This window comes from Nycticebus coucang, chromosome 14 (assembly GCF_027406575.1).
Source record: "Nycticebus coucang isolate mNycCou1 chromosome 14, mNycCou1.pri, whole genome shotgun sequence".
NCBI classification, from domain to species: Eukaryota; Metazoa; Chordata; class Mammalia; order Primates; family Lorisidae; genus Nycticebus; species Nycticebus coucang.
In genome coordinates, this window is record NC_069793.1 from 80,578,357 (window position 1) to 80,597,676 (window position 19,320).

Sequence of the window (19,320 nt, forward strand, 5' to 3'; positions counted from 1 at the left end):
TATGTCACCCTCAGTAGGGTGCCATGGCATCACAGCTCACAGCAACCTCAAACTCTTGGGCTTAAGTGATTCTCTTGCCTCAGCCTCCCAAGTAGCTGGGACTACAGGCACCCGCCACAACGCCCAGCTATTTTTGTTGTTTGTTGCAATTGTCATTATTGTTTAGTAGGCCCGGGTCAGGTTCGAACCCGCCAGTCTTGGTGTATGTGGCCGGTGCCCTAACCACTGACCTACAGGCACTGAGCCTTGAGTTAATTTTTATATAGAATGAGAGATATAGATCATTTCATCTTTCTGCATATGACTACTCAATGGACATTAGAGACTCAAGGTGGGATAATGGGGGGGAGTTAAGAGACCAAAAATTACATATGGAGTACAATGTTCACTATTCAGGTGATGGGTATAAAAGCTCATATTTCACTACAATACTACATATATGTAACAAAATTCAATGTGTACCCTCTAATTCTATTATAATAAAAAGGGAAAATAAAATAAGAAATATAAATTGCAAGGAAAAATACTATAAACTCTTCGAATCATGAAACAGTTTATTAGTTGCTCCTAAATTTTGGAGAATGAGAATTAATATTTCTGAGACATGTTACAATCATGTAGTTTTGCTATAGTTAAGTATTTTTGGCATAATGTTTGCTAATAGTGTTTAGATATAACTTCTAAAACCATAGTTGACCACCTCCTTAGGTTGACCTAATTTTCATAGACCAGATGTGCACCACATGTATGTATCAGTACAGTAAACCTAGTTTCTTATGTAGATCACCTCCATATGTTGACCAGTTTGTTATAATCCCTTAGGTGGCCAACTTAGGTTCTATCATATAATGCAAGCCACATATATAATTTTAAATTTTCTAGTAGTAATACTTAAAAAGCAAAAAGAGGCCAGGTACAGTGGCTCATACCTATAATTCTAGCACTCTGGGAGGCTGAGGCAGGTAAATTGCTTGAGCTCAGGAGTCCAAGACCAGCCTAAGCAAGAGCCAGACCCCTATCTCTAAAAATAGCTGGGTATTTTGGCAGAATCCGGTAGCCCCAGCTACTCAGGAGGCAAGAGGATCCCTTGAGCACAACAGTTTGAGGTTGCTATAAGCTATGACACCACAGCACTCTACCAAGGGTGTCAAACTGAGACCCCAGGCCCCAAATCTCCCAAAGGCAGAAGGAAACAAGATGACATTAATTTTTATAATATATTTAACCCAATATGTTTTACTTAAAATGTTATTGTTCCAATATATAATATAAAAATCATTTGTACTAGGTCTTCGAAATATGGCATGCATTTTACACTTACCACATATCTTAATTTGGACTAGTCCTATTTCATGTGCTCAATAGCTCAATAGTGGCTACTGTACTGGAAAGTATAATTCTGAGTCAAGTGTCAAACAATCAGATAGCTCCTAAGCAGCAACATGAGCTGGCAGCTACTAAATTAACTTGCCATACTTCCATTGACTCGCCTATTTGTTTTTTTTTAAAATAAGGTCTCATTTTGCAGTATTTCCCAGGCTGGTCTTAAACTCCTGGGCTCAAGCCATCCTCCTCCTCAGCCTCCCAAATAGCTGGGATTATAGGCATGAACCTCCACACCTGGCTCCACACTTCTATTGAGTCAGCCAGTAATGAGACCACAAGTCCTAATAGATAGAATTTATTAACCATAGCACAGCGAGTAGCATGAGCTTTCATATTCTCACTGCTTTATCTGGTCATTCAAGTTCCACAGAGATTATGAGTAGGCAGACCCAGGTGGATGCTTGCTGCACACAAGGTGGATTCGCATCAAAGCTGAGGTATCCCTCAGCTCGTTTAGGTAACCCTAAACATTACTATACAAGGGTATAAGCAAACCTGCTCAAACTTCCTTTCAAAGAACAGCAATTATCTTTATTACCCTGGTCAGGAAAAAAAAAAATCTGCCTTCTAGCCCACAGGGAAACACAATCTGAAGCTTCCAAGACTACTATGCAAACGTACTTCAAAAGATAGTCCAGGTCACAAAAAATTTAGAAATTCCACTTAGAATTGCCTCCCAATAATTGGCTTTTCTCTTGAAAGCCTTTGTAGATATTCTAGGCAGACATATATGTTCTATAGTGTCTTCTATGTATCTCAAAAATAACATAGAACACACAAACAATTGTCTTTTGTGCTTGTGTGTCTCTCCCACTATTCTGTGAGCTCCTACGAGCCAAACACCAGTACTCAATAAATATTTGATGAAGAAATAAGTAATTTTCCAAGACCTATGTTGTCTATAGGCCATAGGCAAATGAGTCCTATAAATCATTAACCCATGACCCAGGCACTGTGCTAGTTAAATATACCTGCACACAAACACACATTTTGTTAAGTGCTTTGAAATAAACAGGAAAATGAGAGACTGATAAGAATGTTTTAGTTTAGATTAATAGCCAAGAAAAAAATAATTAATCTGAGATTTGAAGAATAGGAGCCAACCAGTAAAATCTAGAGGTCAAGAGTGCTCAAGGGGTGGCAGCACCTGTGGCTCAAAGGAGTGGGGTGCTGGCCCCATATACCAGAGGTGGTGAGTTCGAACCCAGCCCCGGTCAAAAACTGCAAAATAAAAGGTGGGGGGTGGGGGGAGGAGCCACATGGCTAAAGGATTTATAGCATCACTTTCCACAGAGTCTAAAAAAAATGGCAGCATTTAACAAAAACAGGCTTGAGACTGTTGTTTTTCTTATAGGTCTTAGAATGTGGGGGTGGTTTCTGTGTACTTTCTCAACAAGGTCTTTACTTTTTTTTTTGAGACAGAGTCTCACTTTGTTGCCTTTGGTAGAGTGATGTAACGTCACAGCTCACAGCAACCTCCAACTCTTGGGCTTAAGCGATTCTCTTGCCTCAGCCTCCCAAGGAGCTGGGACTACAGGTGCCCCCACAACGCCTGGCTATTTTTGGTTGTAGTTGTCATTTTTGTTTGGCAAGTCCGGGTTGGGTTCGAACCCCCAGCTCCGGTGTATGTGGCTGGCACCCTAGCCGCTGACCTACTGGCATTGAGCCTCTAAACTATTCAAGATAGGCATCTTTAGGGTGGGAGCTAAATTTACAAAACAATAAGAATGGGAGACACGAGGTAGGCCCTCAAACAACAAGACCAGTTACAGCGCCTTCACTCTAGCCTGCCTGACTCCATCTAAATCTACATATTTCACTCAGACTATGATGGGACTATCAACCAGATGATAACATGGCGCAAGGAGCTGAAGTTTGAAGGGAGAGAAGAAAATTCATGGTGCAAAGAAATCTCAGTTCCTTTTTGACTTCTTAACTTGATTATAGCATGCCAAAAACTGTGCAATTTTCATACACTCCATGCCAACATTATGAGGACCGTGCCCAAAGTAAAAAAAGCAGGCGTTCACGCAACTTATATTTCGAAATTTTACAATTTCTACAAGCTCTGTCCTGGGCGGCCACGGTATGTGAAATGAGAACCTAGCCAAACCTCAAGCGGCACCCGCTCTGCACTTCGCCTCAGCAGAAAGCCGCTTCGGGCGGCAACCCAGGTCTTGGAGCCCAATTAGTGGCTGCAACCCAACTCCCGCCCAGATCGAGTCACGTGTCAACCAAAGATGGCTGCGCCCAGGAGAGTAGGACAAAGGTTGCAGTGAACCCCGGGCGTAGCTGAGGAAAATCGGAGGTGGCCGCGGCTCCTGAGAGAAGGAGAGCATAAGGTACTGGTGTTGGGGAAAAGGGTTGAAGGAAACGTCCCGGTATCAGAAGGAGCACGGCGCGATGACACGCTTGCTAGTAGCAGCGCAGGAATGAGATCAGTGAGGAGAGTTAGACCTACAGTGCTGACCGTCTCTTCACTTTCCACGCTAGGAAAAAACACCTTATATTTATTAAAGTCGCATATTAAATGCGACTGAATTTAATCCCGAGTTTACTGCCAATTTACAGTGATTTTAGTCAAATTTAATTTTAAGATGCTCCACTTTACACATTGTCTCTTATCTCATTAAGCGTGGTGTAAGCTAATGCGAAAATCTTATGAAATGTTTGTCGTATTTAAAGGTGGCATTGTCTTTAGTAGGGATTTATTACTAATAAGGAGACACGATGCCCTACGGATGCTGCCCAGTCAGGTCTTATACTGAATTAAGTGGGACTTTTATAGACACGCGGGAGAAATGGATATTTCCTGGAACTCAGAACCTCACCAATATGCAAAGCATAAAACTGAAGAGTAGTGATAGCATTTGGCTGAACATTTTGAGGAAATGATTTCCGACATATACACTATGCACTTTGCTATATACAGAATTTTATAATATATGTATTCCTCCACTCGATACACAAAATCTTTCAGAGCTCCTGTATACAAACGGCATTGTGTGTATCATGTTACTGAAGCCAAGGCCCTAAAAAAATTGAGTCCTGGAAACCTGGACCTTAATTTCTAAGGTTACATTTTACTTATTAGGTTAATTTTACATCTAAAGATACGGATTTTCAGGGCACTCAGTATTTCCAGTGACCTATTACATATGTAAAACAGCAATATATTAAATTAGTGCTGTAAATCCATTTTGTAGCAAATGATATTGAACCAAGAAAATCTTGATCTTAAAACTTGTCCTTTACTGTTACCCCTGAACTTTTTTTTTTTAAACACATGTCACCGGTGGCAGCCCTCCAGCCTCAGCCTCCAGAATAGCTGGGACTACAGGAGCGGGCCACCACACCTGGCTAATTTTTCTGTTTCTAGTAGAGGAGATGGGGGAGGTGGGAAGGTCTTGCTTTACTCACGCTGGTCTGTAACTCCTGAAGCTTCCTCCACCTGGGCCTCCGAGTGCTAGGATTTCAGGTATGAGCCACCACAGCTGAACTTGTGCTTTTAATTGTTACCCTGAAATTTGTTAATGAGCCAAATCTTACGTTTAAAACTCAGCATTCCCCATTTTCACACTAACTAGTAAAGAGATCAACAAACTACTGGGACACAGGCCAGATGCAGCCTATAACTTGTTTCTGTACAGCCAACTGGCTAAGAAAATGATTTCTATATTTTTTTAAAGGTTAAAAAAAAAAATTAAAGATCGTGTTAGCTGCAAAGCCTAGAATATTTACTATCTGGTCCTTTAGAGAAAAGTTCACTGACCCCTGATCTAGGGTATACTTCAAGTGAAACTGCTGGGTATATGTGTCTTCTACCTCCTAAATACCAAATTATTTGCTAAAGTGGTTGTACCCACTCAGGATACAATTTACACTCCAGCAGCAGCACATGACTTTCAGCTACCTCACATTCTTGACAGTAATCAAAACTGTCAGATTTAAATTTTAGCTAATTTATGGGCACCTATTGCTATCTTAACTGTGCTTGTAATTTTTTTCCCCTAATTATAATGCAGTTGAGTATATTTTTTTTTTTTTGTAGAGACAGAGTCTCACCCTATGGCCCTCGGTAGAGTGCCGTGGCCTCACACAGCTCACAGCAACCTCCAACTACTGGGCTTACGCGATTCTCTTGCCTCAGCCTCCCGAGTAGCTGGGAGTACAGGCGCCCGCCACAACGCCCGGCTATTTTTTGTTTGCAGTTTGGCTGGGACTGGGTTTGAACCTGCCACCCTTGGTATAGGGGGCCGGCGCCCTACCGACTGAGCCACAGGCGCGGCCCAGTTGAGTATATTTTTATGATTATTGCCTGTCTGAATTTTCTTTTCTATTGAAGTGTCTATTCAAATCTTTTGTCAATTTTTCTTTTTCTTTTTTTTTTGCAGTTTTTTTTTTTTTTTAGCCAGGGCTGGGTTTGAACCCGCCACCTCCGTATACCGGCCGGTGCCCTACTCCTTTGAGCCACAGGCGCCGCCCATTTGTCAATTTTTCTATAGAGTTGCTTGCTTTTTTATTTTGTAGTTCAGTGAACATTCTGGGTACTAAATACTTTGTCAATTGTATTAGAAGCAAACATTTTCTCCAACAATAGTTTATCTTTATTTTATGCCCACAGGTTCTAAATTTTATTACTGTTAGTTTTGTATCTTTTTTTTTTTTTTCTTTTTTGAGACAGAGCCTCAAGCTGTTGCTCTGAGTAGAGTGCTGTGGCATCTACTCAGCAATCTCAGCAATCTCTATCTCCTGGGCTCAAGCTATTCTCCTGCCTCCTCCTCCCAAGTAGCTAGGACTACAGGCGCCTGCCACACCACACAGGGCTATTTTTTGGTTGCAGCCATCATTGGTGTTTGGTGGGCCTGGCTGGATTCGAACCTGCCAGCTCATATGTAGGTGGCTGGCGCCTAAGCTGCTTGAGCCACAGGTGCTGAGCCAGTTGTGTAAGTCTTATTGTTTAGTGCTACTTATGAATTGTTTAGGAAATATTTTTAAGGGTTATAAAGTTATTATGTATTTCCTAGAAGCTTATGTGCTTTTCATGTTCTAGTTTCACTTAGGTTTTGTTTTTGGCATGGTATATGCGTGGTTCAGATGAATTCTACAGTGCTTTTACAATTAGTTATATTTTAGTCTTCAAGCTTTAAATTTTAATTTTTCCATATATGTGCATTACTTTAAAGTGATACTTTTATGTTTTTTAAGGCTCAAGATGGAAAATCATAAAATAGATGATGCTAAGGAAAATGAAACACATTTCATTACCATAACGGGAAAAATTAACCAGCTTCCAGAAACAGAAAGGTAAGATTCCTTCTTAATTTAAAAATGTCTTTTATCAGGTGGACTTCATCACTATCTCACATTTATCTGGTGGTTTGAGTATAAACATAGGATGTCAGAAGGAAACTGAGCTTTTTCTTGCCTGAATGAAAAAGTCAAGACCCAGAGAGATTTATCATTTTGCTCAACACTACATAGCTAATTGTAGAAATCAAAGCTAGAACTCATGTCTTTGGACATAGCTAAATTGATGATTCAGGCTGTCGATTCAGCTTGGAGTGTAGTAAAATGTAAACACTTACAGACCTATTTAAACAACAAAACTAAAAATAACGTTTAAAATGTTCTCCATTTATTTCTATAAGTACGATGTCAATTAGCTTACCAGTCTAAAAGAGTTACCACGGAACACACACACCTAGACAAGAAATGTCAGAGATGTGGGATCATGACTAAAGTTCTTTAAGATATATTAGAGAGAAAAAGAAAATACAAGATTTAGACTTAATGTACTTATCCAAGATAACACAGACAACTACAATGCACTTTCCCACAAAATGTTCTTAGACTTCCTTGTCAGTCTAGAAAGTCTGACTTTAAAAGGATAAAAGGGAGCCAGACTGAGGAAGGAGAGGTGGTATCTCATATGAAAGATACGGACAGATGCCTAACCACAGGATAGCAAAGGATTTGTCATATTTGGATATGGACATATGTCTAACCACAGGATAGCAAAGGGTTTGTCATATTTGAGGAGCCACTGTTACTGAAGTACAACAGAAGTGGGCATAAAGAATAGGAAGGGTTTTAAAGCAGGGAAATGATCCATCTAACATTTTTTATTTTTACCATCGTTTTTCCTTTATTAGCAAAAATAAAAAATGAAAAACAAAACAATAGATAATAATAGTCTATTGATATTTTTTCAAACCAGAAAATGTTCATATATTTGTAAATTTTTTTTTTTTTAATTGTTGGGGATTCATTGAGGGTACAATAAGCCAGGTTACACTGATTGCAATTGTTAGGTAAAGTCCCTCTTGCAATCATGTCTTGCCCCCATAAACTGTGACACACACCAAGGCCCCACCCCCCCCGTCCCTCTTTCTGCTTCCCCCCCATAGCCTTAATTGTCATTAATTGTCCTCATATCAAAATGAGTACATAGGATTCATGCTTCTCTATTCTTGTGATGCTTTACTAAGAATAATGTCTTCCACTTCCATCCAGGTTAATACGAAGGATGTAAAGTCTCCATTTTTTTTAATGGCTGAGTAGTATTACATGGTATACATATACCACAGCTTGTTAATCCATTCCTGGGTTGGTGGGCATTTAGGCTGTTTCCACATTTTGGCGATTGTAAATTGAGCTGCAGTAAACAGTCTAGTACAAGTGTCCTTATGATAAAAGGATTTGTTTCCTTCTGGGTAGATGCCCAGTAATGGGATTGCAGGATCAAATGGGAGGTCTAGGTTGAGTACTTTGAGGTTTCTCCATACTTCCTTCCAGAAAGGTTGTACTAGTTTGCAGTCCCACCAGCAGTGTAAAGTGTTCCCTTCTCTCCACATCCACGCCAGCATCTGCAGTTCTGAGATTTTGTGATGTGGGCCATTCTCACTGGGGTTAGATGATATCGCAGGGTTGTTTTGATTTGCATTTCTCTAATATATAGAGATGATGAACATTTTTTCATGTGTTTGTTAGCCATTCGTCTGTCATCTTTAGAGAAAGTTCTATTCATATCTCTTCCCATTGATATATGGGATTGTTGGCTTTTTTCATGTGGATTAGTTTGAGTTCTCTATAGATCCTAGTTATCAAGCTTTTGTCTGATTGAAAATACGCAAATATCCGACTGCAGTAGGCGTCCCAGGGGCTGGTAGGACCCTGACCCCAAGGTGGCGGCGCCCAGTGAAGTGGCTGTGGCCACCTCTGGCGAAGGCGATGGCGGGAGTGGCGGCTTTGGATTATGGCTAGACGGACGATTGGAGGCGCTGGGGGTGGACCGAGCCATTTATGGCGCCTACATCTTGGGTGTCCTGCAGGAAGAAGAGGAAGAAGAAAAGCTGGACGCTCTGCAGGGTATCCTCTCTGCTTTCCTGGAAGAGATTCCCTCCTTAATATCTGCAAGGAGATTGTGGAACGATGGTCGGAGACTCAGAATGTTGTCACCAAAGTGAAAAAAGAAGATGAGGTTCAGGCCATTGCGACTCTAATTGAGAAGCAGGCACAGATTGTGGTAAAACCCAGGATGGTGTCAGAAGAAGAGAAGCAGAGAAAAGCTGCCCTCCTGGCCCAGTATGCTGATGTGACAGATGAAGAGGATGAAGCAGATGAGAAGGATGATTCAGGTGCCACCACAGTGAACACTGGTTCTGACAAATCCCTTTTCCGAAACACCAATGTGGAAGATGTCCTCAATGCTCGAAAACTGGAGCGAGACTCACTTAGGGATGAGTCCCAAAGGAAGAAGGAACAGGAGAAGCTGCAGAGGGAGAGAGACAAACTGGCCAAACAGGAGCACAAGGAAAAGAAAAGGACACAGAGAGGGGAACAAAAGCGATAACCTTGGCCTAGTCTATTTCCCCCATCCATGAACTTCATCACATAGCAACTGGTTGTGCCCATGTATATTTAAGGGAAATGAGAGAACACTGCAAAGTGGTTTCCCAAGGCATTTCCCCTTTTGTTTACATGGTCAAAAGGAAAATCACAATCACTTTTAATTACAAAATGTGCCAGTTTAAAAAAAAAAAAATATATGCAAATATCCTTTCCCATTGTGTAGGTTGTCTCTTTGCTTTGGTTATTGTCTCCGTAGCTGTACAGAAGCTTTTCAGTTTAATGAAGTCCCATTTGTTTATTTTTGTTGTTGCAATTGCCATGGCAGTCTTCTTCATGAAGTCTTTCCCCAGGCCAATATCTTCCAGTGTTTTTCCTATGCTTTCTTGGAGGATTTTTATTGTTTCATGCCTTAAATTTAAGTCCTTTATCCATCTTGAATCAATTTTTGTGAGTGGGGAAAGGTGTGGGTCCAGTTTCAGTCTTTTACATGTAGACATCCAGTTCTCCCAACACCATTTATTGAATAGGGAGTCTTTCCCCCAAGGTATGTTCTTGTTTGGTTTATCAAAGATTAGGTGGTTGTAAGATGTTAGTTTCATTTCTTGGTTTTCAATTCGATTCCAAGTGTTTGTGTCTGTTTTTGTGCCAGTACCCTGCTGTTTTGACCACCATGGCTTTGTAGTACAGACTAAAATCTGGTATGCTGATGCCCCCAGCTTTATTTTTATTACTAAGAACTGCCTTAGCTATACGGGGTTTGTTCCGGTTCCATACAAAACGCAGAATCATTTTTACCAAATCTTGAAAGTACAATGTTGGTATTTTGATAGGAATGGCATTGAATAGGTAGATTGCTTTGGGAACTATAGACATTTTAACAATGTTGATTCTTCACATCCATGAGCATGGTATGTTCTTCCATTTGTTAATATCCTCTGCTATTTCCTTTCTGAGGATTTCATAGTTTTCTTTATAGAGGTCCTTCACCTCCTTCGTTAGGTATATTCCTAGGTATTTCATTTTCTTTGAAGCTATGGTGAAGGGAGTTGTGTCCTTAATTAGCTTCTCATCTTGTCTGTTATTGGTGTATACAAAGGCTACTGACTTGTGGACATTGATTTTATATCCTGAAATATTACTGTATTTTTTGATGACTTCTAGGAGTCTTGTGGTTGAGTCTTTGGGGTTCTCTAAGTATAAGATCATGTCGTCAGCAAAGAGGGAGAGTTTGACCTCCTCTGCTCCCATTTGGATTCCCTTTATTTCCTTGTCTTGCCTAATTGTATTGGCTAGAACTTCCAGCACTATGTTGAATAGTAAAGGCGACAGACAACCTTGTCTGGTTCCAGTTCTAAGAGGAAAAGCTTTGAGTTTTACTCCATTCAGTAAAATATTGGCTGTGGGTTTGTCATAGATAGCTTCAATCAGTTTTAGAAATGTGCCACCTATGCCTATACTCTTCAGTGTTCTAATTAGAAAAGGATGCTGGATTTTATCAAATGCTTTTTCTGCATCTATTGAGAGGATCATGTGATCTTTATTTTTGCCTCTGAAAATATGGTGGATAACGTTTATGGACTTTCGTATGTTAAACCAGCCTTGCATCCCTGGGATGAAGCCTACTTGATCATGATGAATGACTTTTTTGATGATAAGCTGTAATCTATTGGCTAGGATTTTGTTGAGAATTTTTGCATCTATATTCATAAGTGATATTGGTCTGAAATTCTCCTTTTTGTTTGGGTCTTTGCCTGGTTTTGGTATCAGGTTGATGTTTGCTTCATAGAATGTGTTGGGGAAGATTCCTTCTTCCTCATTTTTTTGGAATAATTTCTGCAGTACAGGAATAAGCTCTTCCTTGAAGGTTTGATAGAATTCTGGAGTGAAGCCATCTGGACCAGGGCATTTTTTGGTTGGAAGATTTTTTATTGTTTCTTTAATCTCAGTGCTTGAAATTGGGCTGTTCAGGAGCTCTATTTCTTCCTGGCTAAGTCTAGGGAGAGGGTGTAATCGCAAATATTGATCCATTTCCTTCACATTGTCAAATTTCTGGGCATAGAGTTTCTGGTAGTATTCAGAGATGATCTCTTGTATCTCTGTGGGATCAGTTGTTATTTCCCCTTTATCATTTCTGATTGAGGTTACTAGAGATTTTACTTTTCTGTTCCTCGTTAGTCTGGCCAATGGTTTATCTATTTTATTTATTTTTTCAAAAAACCAACTCCTTGTTTCATTAATTTTCTGAATGATTCTTTTGTTTTCAATTTCATTGATCTCTGATTTGATTTTGGATATTTCTTTTCTTCTACTGAGTTTAGGCTTAGATTGTTCTTCTTTTTCCAATTCCATAAGATCGCTTGTGAGATTGTTGATGCGCTCTTTCTGTTTTTCGAATGTAGGCATCTAAAGTGATGAACCATCTAACATTTCTAAAGAATGTTCCCACTGCTTTTTGGGAAACACATTTAAGACGTGAGAAAAGGAAATACCAAGACCTATAGAAAAACTGGCATAGTAATCCTGGTGAGTGGAGATATAGGGTGGATTTGAAATATATTTTGGAGTTATATCTAACCATGTTCAGGAATGAAAACTGCACAAATTACAATCTTGCTGTCATTTACCATCTCAACAAGAGAACCAATAAACCAAAGGCAGTAATAGCAACTTGGTGAGATTTCAGAAGCTCTACACCTCTCTCTCCACAACACACACAATGTTAGTTGTTTTCCTGAGGCAAACTTTTAAAGCAAAATAGGACCTGTGTCCATGTTTCTAGAGCGGCAGGGTAGGGGAAGCCAGAAAGACTGATACAAGGTAGAAAGTAGATGGTGACAACTTTGAATAGAAAGCAGGCTGTGTCACTGGGACCTTCACCAAATTAGAAAGAACATATGGAATTGAGCTGGACCTGCAGAAACCAATAAATTCTTTTCAATAATTGATATCTAAACTGGGCAGATGATGTCCTGTTATCTTTACCTTGTTCCTATTTTTTCTCTTCATCCCCACGTTACCTTGTAAGTTTGAATACTCATTCTCTCTTGCATTAGATATGTTTGTTATATTAGATATGTTTGTCACCTTGTAAATTGGAATACTAATTCTTTCTTAGATATGTTTGTTGCTGGTTAAGTGTATGGAACTTTTTTAATACGAAAACTTCATTTTATGATGTACAGAATAATTTCATGTACATGTTTCATTGCTATTTGTTAAATTTGGTCTTTTACGTTATGTGTCTACTTTTTTCCTATGTATGTCTTGTCAAAAAGTCACGAGTTTCTAGTTATGTAGGAGCTTTTTTTAAAAAATTGGCAAGGGGTAGCTGGACAGTAACAATTTTGTGCTAATTGAATTAACTAGAAAATCTGACTTTTATGGGATCACATCAAGCTTCTGCACAGCAAAGGAAACAATCAACAAAAGGGACAACCGCAGAATGGTACAAAATATTTGTATACTACTCTTCTGACAAGGGGTTAGTAACTAGAATCTATGAGGAGCTCAAACACAACAGGAAAAAAAAATCAAATAATCCTACGAAAAAGGGGGCAAAATATGTTTCTCAAAAGACACACAAATGGCCACCATCAACAGGTATAAAGAAAAAATGCCGCCTGTGGCTCAGTCGGTAAGGCGCCAGCCCCATATACCGAGGGTGGCGGGTTCAAACCTGGCCTCGGCCAAACTGCAACCAAAAAATAGCTGGGTGTTGTGGCGGGCGCCTGTAGTCCCAGCTACTCGGGAGGCTGAGGCAGGAGAATCACTTAAGCCCGGGAGTTGGAGGTTGCTGTGAGCTGTGTGAGGCCACGGCACTCTACCGAGGACCATAAAGTGAGACTCTGTCTCTACAAAAAAAAAGAAAAAATGCTCAACAATCAGTAGTCATTGGAAAAATACAAATCAAAACTGCAATGAAATACCATCTTACCTCAGTTAAAATGGCTTTTATCAAAAAGGGAATAATGAATGCTGGCAACGATGTGGAGAAGGGAAATTCTTATACACTGATGGTGGGAATGTAAATTAGTACAACCACAATAGAAAACACTATTCAGGCCCCTCAAGAAAAAAAAAAAAAAGAAAGAAAGAGAAAAGAAATTAAAACTACCAAATGACCCAGAAGTCACACTACTAGGTATATATCCAAAAGAAAGGAAATCAGTATGTCAGAAAGACACCTGTACTCCCACGTTTACCGCAGCACTGTTCACAATGATCAAGATATGGAATCAACCTAAGTATCCATCAACGGATGAATGGATAAAGAAATTGTGGAACATATACACAATAAAACATTACATAGCCATAAAAAAAAAAAAAAAAGAAATCCTGCCATTTGCAACATGGAAAAAACTGGAGAACACTGTGTTAAGTGAAATAAACCAAGCACAGAGACAAATCTTACATGTTCTCACTTGTATGTGGGAGCTAAATACTAAAACAATGGCTGTATCATGGAGACAGAGGATAAAGTGATGCTTACCAGATGCTTACTAGCTAGTTTGGCTAGTTAAGAATAATGAGAATAGTGACTATCATAAATGGCAACTCAGAAAAAAAAAGCAAAATTTGAATCAGAGTCAGTATCTTCAATATCCAGCAATAATGTTAGATATTACTTTTCCAAGACTAAGGATAGCAAGGAGGGAGATAATAAAGCAGGGGTAGTTAATGGGTGCAAAAATAGTTAGAATGAACATTTGATAACACAACAAAGTGACTGTAATCGACAGTAAGGTGTAGTTTAAATAAAAGTGAAATTTTATGTTTCTGACAAACCCTTGAGGTGATGGACACCCCACTTACCCTAATTTAATACACTGTATGTTTATATCAAAACAGCACATGTACCCTATAAATGTGTAACTATTATGTACCTGTAATAATTAAAAACTAAAATATAAAATCTGGTTGGGAGACAGCAAACTTTGCTATTCAGATCCCAGTTGCACTTGTTTTTATTTATATGGTGTATATACTATAAATGTGGGTTTATTTTTATATGTAATATATTAATATGGGCAAATCATTTACTTAAGCATTGATTACTATTACTAAAATGGGGATAATATGTACTTTGCATAATTGTTATAAAGATGAAATAATGTTTTAGAGGAAGTACTCAAGTTTCTCATTCCCTCATGAAAAACAGACTTTTCACATTTACATGTTTTCTATAGTTGTTTAGTGGGTTTTCTAGGCTCTTATCACTGTTACTTAGTTCCTGAACTGCCACTTTCTTGTACTGCCATTTTTAGACTTGTTACATTTCAAGTTTACATTATCTTTCTTCTCCAATAACAGTCAACTATGAAAACCATGAAGGTAGAAGAAAATTTTTTGTGCCTTTAGCACTACGACTGCTGCATGTAGTATCTTCTCAGTGAGTGAAATGACAGGTACCATTATGATTGCAAAGTGACAAGAAAGGTAGTAACTTACACTATGTGAGAAGCTTAACTAGGAGTACCTAGAAAACCTGTTTTAAGATGAGTGTGAACCACATAAGTTAGAAAGGGTATTGTGTAGCTAGTTTGGCTAGTTAAGAATAATGAGAATAGTGACTATCATAAATGGCAACCCAGAAAAAAAAAGCAAAATTTGAATCAGAGTCAGTATCTTCAATATCCAGCAATAATGTTAGATATTACTTTTCCAAGACTAAAAAATGCATAGAACGTCTTGGCTTAAAATCCAGTTCCACTACCTTGTAACATCAATTTATTCTTCGCCAATAGGAGGCTGCAAAGTACCTAGCATAGACTATTGCTTAAATGTTAGTATTCCCCCAATTTCCCAATCCTGATACTAATACTTCAAGGAATAGTGAAAGAAAACACATCACCTCCACATGATTGTACTCTTGTGTCAGGTGTTACTGAAACCAAGTTGAAAGCACCTTTGTATCCACTGTCAAGTTTGCAGACTAGTAAGGCATCCTGATATATAAATCAGTGATTATCAGATAGTACTACCTTACAATGTACTGAGTTAGTAAGTCTGGTTATTATGGGAGCTCAGAAGTATCCAAATCAGACTCTTAGAAGCTGTTTCCTGCTACATGAAGAGAAATTTCTGTCTAATTATCCTTCGCAAAATCATAAAATACATTTAGCAAAATCTGAATGTATTACTGTGTCCTTAAGTGTTGAACAAATCAAAAACCTTTTAGTATAAAAATATATAGGCAAAACACATGATTTAGAATTTTGGTTTTACAAAGCTATAAGGGACAGATGTGTCTGGTTACTGTATTCCAAAATCCTGATAATTAGAGACCTCACATACAGTTATTTTTTTCTTACCTTCCCAGGAATTTACTTGAACATGGATCAGTATATGTCGGACTTAATGCTGCTCTTTGTGGCCTAATATCAAACAGTCTTTTTCGACGCATGTTGAATGTGACAAAAGCTCGTATTGCCGCTGGGTTACCAATGGCAGTGCTTCCGTTTCTGACAACAGATATAGCTTACAGAAGTTTTGTAACTTTACCTTTGACTACAGGTAAATTCTATTTTACTACCACCATAGAGTTTGTTGCCTTCGCATGTTATTTGCAAGTTTAGTTAATACTTTAGTATCAATATCAAGTAGCTCTATGCTGTAATGCAGTTGAGTGTTTGCTTAAGACTGAAAATCTTAACTAGCCCCTCTATAGTGTGGCAACTACTTTATGTTAGCATGGTCCAGTAAGATGTATATACACACAGCAGTTTTAAATGCTTTCCATGTAGGGTAAGAAATATTTGGAAACTTTTTTTTTTTAAATACTGACTGCCTTACAATTTTAAAGTTTCTACTTTTTTAGAGGCATTCCTTAAAAGGAAAAAATATTTTTTTGGTACTAAGACTCTTTAAATCTCTCAAAGCACTAAATAACTACACAGGGTTTATTACATAAATGGAGATTTTCCTTTTGAAAATTTACCAAGTGTGCTGAGTGCTTTGCATATCGCTAACCACAAAAAATCTTTTGGCTCAATGACTTCATATGTTATTACCATGGAAACTAGTGAAGTTGGTCCATCTAAATTTTGTTAAGTGCTATTCCAAATTTGTTTAAATTGATGTTTGAATTCCCATGACTACTGTGGGAAGAATTATGATCAAAGGAAACCTACTGTCCAACAAACTGAACAGTAACGAGTGAAAATATTAGCCAATGTCTGTTGATAAAAAATAAGTACAGAAAGCTAGCAGTCCAAGCCCTTAGATTATTATACTCAAGTTCAGAACAAAGGTAATTTTTCTTAAGGTGACTTTATCAGTTATTCCTAGCTATTTTAAATCCCTCTTATATGTAATTATGTCTTTTAACACACCTTGCAGAACTGCATTTGTTATACTACTGCCTGAGTGCACCTTGCATTCTTTAATTCAGTTATGTTTGCTTGACTATTGTGACTTTCCATTCCAGAACTAATTTATTTCCTAGGTGAACTAAACTGTGAAACCTGTACCGTAACCCGGAGTGGACTGACTGGTCTTGTTTTTGGTGGTCTGTATCCTATATTTTTGGCTATACCAGTGAATGCTGGCCTTGTAGCCAGGTAGGATTATTTTCTCATAATCAGTGAAAAGCTTTTATATATGATTAGCTAGAAAACTTGCAACTTAAAACAGCAAACATATTTTAACATATTTTAAGGCATTTAAAACACAAGCAATGTTATTTTCTTGATTAGAAGAAATTAAGATTTGTTTTTATTAAGTAATCCAATTTTACTTATCAAGAATTTGAAGTTTTAGAACTTTATCACACTGTCCTGTCAAGCTACTAACCTTAATTTGTGTGTTGAATGCTCAATACTAAGCTACAGACAGTAGTATGCCCAGAATAAAAGCTGTATTATATGAAGTTTTCTTAGATAAGTTTGAGTACTTTACTAAAGGAAAATGCCAGAAAATGTCTGGCTATAACAGTTATTCTATGTTGAACTCTTCCATCAGCAATCTATACCACATTAGTCTCTAGAGGTGAACTGGAAAAAGGGGTGAAAGAAAACAGGAGGACAGTTTTTAGGACTAATATACTCTGAAGAGTATAGCATGACCTTAACTTTTTGTTTTACCTTAAGACTTTCTAGGGTTAATATACATATATATATACACACACACACACACACACACACACACACATATAGATTACATAGGTTTGCCACTTGATACAATAGTCTTTTCTAGTGAAATATCTCAATATTTTCTTACAGGTATCAGTCAGCTGTGCTACCAGAAAAAGGAAACATCTTAACATACTGGATTAGAATTTCTAAGCCTATCTTTAGAAAGATGTTATTTCCCATTTTGCTCCAGACTCTGTTTACAGCATACCTTGGATCTAGACAATATAAACTACTTATAAAGTCCCTTCAATTACCTGAACCTGGCCTAGAAATTCACTAAGTTTAAGCAAATGTGTACACATACAAAAATAAAATGGCAAAAATAACCTGTATCTATTGTTGTGAATAAACATAGACTTATAATTTATCATGAGGTACAACTGGGCAACAAAGCCTGAATCCCTGTAAAGGCTACCCAGTGGACAGCATTAACCTCAGTAGTTTGCTCAATATTGTCTCTTCCACCTTGCTCACTCCATTCCTATACATTAAGCATCAAGTCTGAACTACAATACAAGAGGAAAAAATTAACTATATAGTCATTTGTCACTGAAGAGTTCATAAAGCCAAACAGGAATGAAAATGAAAACATTGTGTAAATACACTATTGCAAATGTTTCTTACAGCTCATTTTCCCAATTTGAATAATTTCCATAGGTATTGATAAAACCTTAGAATGTACACTGTTGTTATACTGCCACTGTGATATTTTATTGTAGAATATATAACCTTCATAAAAGAATCAATCCCAATCTCATTCTTACTGACACAAAGTCACTTAGATCAGCTTGAGCTATTATGGCAGAATACCTACTTCAAAAATCACCTTATTTATATCTTAGAAAGCTATATCTTTAAGAGTTAAGCACACTCTTTAAAGCTTCCATCTATCGTGGGATCTAAAAGCACAGACCTGAGTTGCTTTTTTAACTATCTAGTGCTGTGCAAATTATCCTCTGACCCTCAGTGAAATATCCTACTAGATTCATTTAAGATAGGCCATGTAAATTTTTTTTACTGAAAGATCATTAAAAGTTTCTAAGTGTTTTATTGTGTTTTCCATCCCCAAATTTCTAGCCTCACTCTCTCCAGGCATCCTCAAACTTTTTAAATAGGGGGCCGGTTCACGGTCCCTCAGACCATTGGAAGGCCAGACTATAGTTTAAAAAAAAACAAACTATGAACAAATTCCTATGCACACTGCACATATCTTATTTTGAAGTAAAAAACAACGGGAACAATACAATCACACCGCCTCATGTGGCCCACGGGCTGCAGTTTGAGGACCCCTGCATTTTCTTTTGAGTCAGCATCCAAATCAGCATTGTCCAATAAAACCTGTGATGGCAGTATTTTATACCTATAGTGTCAATGTTAGCCACTAGCCAAGTCGCATCTGAATTGTATAACTGAATAAATGAATTTTAAATTTTAATCGATTAAAAAATTTTAGCCTCATGTAGCTTAATACTTACTAGACCAATACTTTGAGGCAAGCCAGTTATCACAGGGGAGTACCAAACAAAATTCTTAGTGCCCATCCTAGATCATATTCATGAGCACCTTAAATATTCCTCCCAAATACTAACAGATCTGTTAAGTGATCTTACACTACTTAAAATTACATAAAAAGAGGCTCGGCGCCCACAGCTCAGAGGTTAGGGTGCCAACCACATGCACCAGGGTTGGTGGGTTTGAACCCGGCCAAGAGCTGATAAAACAATAACCAGAAAAAAAGATAGCCAGGCTTGGGGCAGGCACCTGTTGTCCCAGCTGCTTGGGAGGCTGAGGCAAGAAAATCACTTAAGCCCTTGGGCAGCGCCTGTGGCTCAAAGGAGTAGGGCGCAGGCCCCATATGCCGGAGGTGGTGAGTTCAAACCCAGCCCTAACCAAATACTGTAAAAAAAAAAAAAAAAAGAAGAGAATCACTTAAGCCCAAGAATTTGAG

General features: G+C 38.3%; 1 protein-coding gene and 1 long non-coding RNA gene across 4 annotated transcripts; one reads left to right on the forward strand and one right to left on the reverse strand.

Annotated features, from left to right (window-relative positions):
- The first annotated feature begins 3,616 nt into the window (after positions 1–3,616).
- TMEM126A (transmembrane protein 126A) lies at positions 3,617–17,689 on the forward strand. 3 transcript variants are annotated; one of them, XM_053562181.1, is made up of 5 exons: positions 3,617–3,728; positions 6,595–6,693; positions 15,560–15,753; positions 16,667–16,799; positions 17,460–17,689. In XM_053562181.1, exons 2-5 carry the CDS (start codon positions 6,602–6,604, stop codon positions 17,650–17,652), a joined length of 612 nt encoding a protein of 203 aa, XP_053418156.1. In that variant the 5' UTR covers positions 3,617–3,728; positions 6,595–6,601; the 3' UTR covers positions 17,653–17,689. The 3 variants fall into 3 exon arrangements, with proteins under 3 accessions (XP_053418156.1, XP_053418158.1, XP_053418157.1); XM_053562183.1 differs by having other exon boundaries at positions 16,685–16,799; XM_053562182.1 differs by lacking the exons at positions 15,560–15,753; positions 16,667–16,799; positions 17,460–17,689 and adding an exon at positions 8,537–9,551.
- On the reverse strand, positions 17,119–17,495 carry LOC128565601 (uncharacterized). Its single transcript, XR_008374283.1, has 2 exons — positions 17,374–17,495; positions 17,119–17,321 (listed from the first exon to the last, which is right to left on the reverse strand). It is a non-coding gene; the product is annotated as an uncharacterized LOC128565601 (long non-coding RNA).
- Positions 17,690–19,320: the final 1,631 nt, after the last annotated feature.

Coding starts and splice junctions, on each gene's coding strand:
- TMEM126A (XM_053562181.1), top strand. CDS start 6,602: ATGGAAAATCATAAAATAGATGATGCTAAGGAAAATGAAACACATTTC. Junction 6,694..15,559: donor CAGCTTCCAGAAACAGAAAG/GTAAGATTCCTT, acceptor TTACCTTCCCAG/GAATTTACTTGAACATGGAT. Junction 16,800..17,459: donor AATGCTGGCCTTGTAGCCAG/GTAGGATTATTT, acceptor ATTTTCTTACAG/GTATCAGTCAGCTGTGCTAC.